We start from the raw sequence: 5,076 nt of genomic DNA, 5'->3' as shown, positions 1-5,076 counted from the left end.
GATGGTAAGAGTAAAAATGCTAGAGCACTTATTGACACAGGGTCCCAGAGATCCTATATGCTTACTGACACAGCTGTAGACATGCATTATGTATCAAAAGGAACTGAGAGCATTCAACATGCATTGTTTGGGGGTAATGTTTCAGAAGTAGCAGATTATAATGTGTATAACCTCAACATATCTCAACTAGATAATTCTAATCTCTGTAATTTTGATGTCTTAGGATTGGGTAAAATATGTAGTACTGTTAATACTATACCTCAAGGACCCTGGATCCAAGAGTTAGCCAAGCATAAGGTACAGTTGAGTGACATTGGTAGAAACTCTACGGAGATAGAGATTTTGATTGGCTCTGACGTAGCAGCCAAGTTATGGACGGGAAATAATGTACCTTTACGTTCAGGGTTGGTTGCTATGAAAACTATTCTTGGGTGGACGTTGTCAGGAAGACTCCCTAAGGGAGATAAGAAGTCCAGTGAATCCAAAGCTACATTAGTGACCACATTATTGTTGAAAGAAGCTCAGGTAACTGATCTATGGTCTCTTGACGTTCTAGGAATCACTGACCCCACCGAGAAAATGTGCAGAGCGGAGATAGAGTTGGCTACCCACAATCACTTTCTAGAAACTGTAAAGGTCAGAGATGATAATCGCTTTGAGGTGGACCTACCATGGATCAAAGATCACCCACCACTGTCTGACAATTATGAGCTGTCAAAGAAGAGATTAGAAAGCACCATTAAGAAGTTGAAAGGTATTTCACTATTCTGTGAGTATCAAAGTATATTTGACAGTTGGGAGAAAAATGGGATCATAGAAAAGGTACCCAAAGGGGAAATGTACAAATCTGCCCATTACTTACCACATCATCACGTGCTGAAAACTGGCTCGACAACACCAGTTCGTCCAGTATTTGACGCTTCAGCAAAAGAGAAGGGCGGGGTAAGCCTCAATGAATGTCTAGAAAAGGGCCCCAATCTTATTGAAAAGATTCCGTCTTGTCTAGCTAGATTTCGACAAGGTAAAATAGGTATATCTGGTGATATAGAAAAAGCATTCCTACAGATTAGCTTGAGTGATAAGGACAGAGACTTCCTGAGATTTCTCTGGATTGATGAAGATGGCAAGCCTTTAGTTTACCGGCATTGTCGTGTTGTATTTGGAGTCTCTCCTAGTCCATTTCTGTTGGAATCAAGTATAAAGTTGCACCTTGAGAACACCTTGAAATTAGCTAAAGAAAATAAGTCACCATATCCACTCTCGTTTGTTGAAATTCTAGGTGAAAGCTTCTATGTTGACAACTGCTAAAAAAGCCTGCACAGTTCTGAACAGGCAAAGGACTTCATAGAGATCGCTTCGTCAATTATGAAGGAAAGAATGTTCACCTTGAGAGGGTGGGGAGGATGGTGGGAGCGCATGATTGGACTGGTAAAGAACCTATTACGAAGAATACTTGGACGTACATCAGTGGATTATGAAGAGCTGAGTACGATATTGAGTGAGTGTGAAGCGGTAATAAACTCACGCCCATTGACATACGTGTCCGACAATTCGTCTGACTTATCATGTATTAGCCCAAGTATGTTTCTTCATGATTTGGAAGAAGTAGGTATACCCGAATTTGACGTTATCAAGTCTACTCATCTGAGTAAGAAGCTCAAGCACAGCCAAGAATTAAAAAGACAACTTTGTAAACGATTTCGTTTAGAATATCTTGGACAACTCCAATTATTTGCGAATAATAAGAAGAAATATGAGTTGAGACTTGGAGAAATAGTGCTAGTTGGAGACGATAATAATAAAAGAATCAACTGGCCATTGGGACTCATTATACAATTGATACAGGGTGGTGATGGCCACGTACGAGTTGTTAAGGTGCGAACCAGCACTGGTGTTTTGACGAGACCTGTACAACGAATTTATCCGCTAGAGTTTCAGTGTAGCTCAGACGATTTGACTCCTTTGTTAGAAGAGAGTAATACAAGTGTAACTCCAGAAATTGACACAACACTTGTACCTATTATTGATTCAGTCCCAGACTTATCTGATGTTATGTCTCCACCTAGGCATTCAATAATGACTCCACCTGTGTCACCTAGAGTGACAAGAGTATCTGATAGACGTAGTGATTTAGAGAACATATTATTACCTCGGAATCACATTACAAGACGTGGACGTAATGTGAGAAAACCAACTAAACTTGACCTGTAAATACCTAATACTTGATAGAAGGAGGAAACGAATTTGATAATTAAGTTTGGTTGTATTTTCCATTCCCTGTAATTGTTTATTTTTTATTGACTGTATTGTTGAGCTAACGTTTATTTTCCAGATCATCATTTTTGTTTTACCTGTACGATCGTGGTAACTGATCTTTGCCCTTTTTTAGGATTGATATATGACCTTTTGGGATTATTTTGATTTGATTTGTCGTCCTAAAATTGTTAGCGTCGTCTATTAGCTTTTATAGGTATCTTACTATTGAAAATATGTTTGATTTTGTTTGTTTTGTGGGATCTGTCTTGTATTCCCTTTTTCTCACTTGATTGAAAAATTGGTTCCTTGTAATTTTTTTATAAGTTTTTTCGAACTATAACTTGAGTATGGTTGAACCAATTTTATTGGACTTATTTTTTGTAGGATTGGGCTTATTTTTCTTAAGAGTTTGATGTATAATATGTCTCTAATTATTTTGTTTTTCCCCTTAGGAAAATAATTTTTGTAACTTTTTTCAGGTGAAAATATTTGTAAAGCCTATTTTGTGTGGGAGGATGTTGGGAAATCGCCAACGAACGTTTATTAATGTCAGATGTGTGTAGAGCACCTGGACGGGCTCATACGAGCCTCTTTGGATTTGACAATGTTTTTTGTTTGGTTTGCGTACAATTTAAACATAGAGATTTTTGAGAGAATTTTCCACAATTTCGAGATGTTTAGCCTGGTAGCTTTTCCGCATTTGTTGTAAGGTATGCTTTTCCGAGTTTTTCCACCCTAAAATGTGTTATTAAAGTACAATAAACAACCAGTCCTTTGTGTTATCCATATTCTCAGACTTGTGTGTTTCATTTTTACTTGCGTGAATACGTCATACATTTCAGTGGGCAAATCCACACTCAATACCAAAGATATATCTACGGTTGATCCTCGGCCATTACCTGTCTAATCGCTATCTTTTTAGTGTCTGCTGCGATTACAAATGGACCGACGCGAATATCATTCTCTGTATCTTAAGTTTAAAGATTTTTTTCGCTCTTTGAGTGAAGACAAGTCTGAAGTTGAGTGGAGACAGGAAAACAAACTGTTCGATAAAGGTTTGCTTGTGCGCAGCTGCGTAAGACAGTAGCAGCGAGGGAAATTGTTCCTGCTCAGGAAGTGAGGAGTGTGCGGTGTGCAAGGGCTGGCAAATTTCTCCCGCTTCAATGCGTTTTGAGAGTGCACGGTAGCTGTTGAATAAACTGACTCGGATTAGGTAGGAGAAGTCTGGGTCATATTCTCTGAGATTCATGGTTCTTTCCTATTTCTATGATCATACTGTTAATTCCGTCGCTTCGACTCCGAACCGGAGTTTCATCTCGAGCTTGGCTTGTCGCACGGACATGGCGAATGTAGAACATTCAAATACGCGTCTGCCTTGCGTTAGCTACTAGCTGCCTCGGGTTCGATTCCCGCCTGGAAGCGCATTTATATCTGAAACGCATAATTGTTCGTTCGTCTGAGCGGCAGACATGTGCTTTCCCTAGTCTCTGCACTTGCTATTCTCTCTTCGGCTTTAGCGATCAAAAGGACCTTGGCTCTCTACAGTTCGCTCTATCACTTCTCAAAAAAACTGTCTTATACACAGTGGCCCAGCTTAACTAGATAGATTTCTTATACCTACTTTAGCTTTCTAGGTCTGCATCTATACTTTGCAAGATTCATAGGTTTGATGCCTTGGACTGGGAACTTCGGGTTAGCGGCTATTCTCTTTCTAACCGCGTAGTAATCGCAGTGCGCTTACTTGGGTGATGTTTCAAGATCATAGGGCAGAAGAAAATTCCGAGGACGAACGGAATTTTCTGCTACGACTTCTGGGATCACTGACGGCTGCTCTTACTAGGTAAACGACGGATTGCTTACAATAGATCTGCGTCGGTTAAGTCGTGAAGTTTGACGTCTGGGCATACGTCCTCTGCCTCGTCGGTCGATGCTGTATTAATTCGTGACTCCGCTTCGTTGGTTTGTGCGAAGCGTTCTCCCTGCGCGTGGTACGTGAAATCTGACGTCCTAACTCTTTGAGACTTTGTCATAATAGTAGAACGTATACTGCTAGTAAATTGGACTTTTCGTCTTTTAAATTTGCATTTTTCAGAGTTTTGACTTCAGATTTGCTCTCGGATTTTGCAAATCTGATTGGCTGAATTTTTTTGAAATAAGTCGGATTTGCTTTCCGAAGTTACCGAGCAATACCTACTCAGCATTGTGGCCCGGGCAATAAAACATTATTGAGCCTCTAATCCCGAGCAGCCCATTAAAATATTTTATCTCTTTGGACTTGTTGGTGGGAACCGAGGAAAGAAACCCGTCCCGGTCGGCTCGATCTCAAATCGTCGAGAAAAAAAATATAAAAATAAAATGTGAAAATAAGGGAAATTTTCTTCTAAAACATGCAGTGTATTGTAATTAATTTGTTGTTTTTTATATTCCATATGATTAAACTGTAGTGTTTTCAACGGGAAAATGAAAATCTATACAGGGTAATATTGTTTGAAACTTTCAAGATAGGGTTTTCTGTGCTTTTCAACTTTTTTCGGTTGGTGCTAACCACTAACATTGGAATTTTGCAAAGAGAAGTCGTATAGCCCGCCCCATGCCACATTCTCTCCACCCTCGATGCCGAATGATGACCTTACTGCCAACCACTAAACTTGTACAATCCACGCCAATCTAACTTCACTACCTTTATCTTGGCACCTCAAACATGGTACACATTTCTTACGATTCGCCAGACATAAAGGCAGTCACCTGTAAACGACCTCCAAAAGTCTCCCTTTCGAAAAAGTTTCCATGGTAAACATAACTGGACGGTTTGGCACCAAT

At 39.8% G+C, this 5,076-nt stretch overlaps 1 protein-coding gene across 1 annotated transcript in view; it reads left to right on the top strand.

Annotated features, from left to right (window-relative positions):
• The first annotated feature begins 6 nt into the window (after positions 1-6).
• The window catches only part of LOC103521301, a 10,626-nt gene continuing 5,556 nt past the window's right edge, over positions 7-5,076 (top strand). Inside the window, exon 1 of the mRNA XM_008486410.2 lies at positions 7-81. Within this exon, the coding sequence (XP_008484632.2) occupies positions 58-81 (24 nt within the window). The 5' untranslated portion in view covers positions 7-57. The remainder of the gene's footprint in view (positions 82-5,076) is intronic.

This window comes from Diaphorina citri, unplaced genomic scaffold (assembly GCF_000475195.1).
Source record: "Diaphorina citri unplaced genomic scaffold, Diaci psyllid genome assembly version 1.1 scaffold4943, whole genome shotgun sequence".
Classification (NCBI taxonomy): Eukaryota; Metazoa; Arthropoda; class Insecta; order Hemiptera; family Psyllidae; genus Diaphorina; species Diaphorina citri.
The sequence above is the reverse complement of the archived record's forward strand: the minus strand, read 5'-3'. Positions and strand labels throughout refer to the sequence as shown.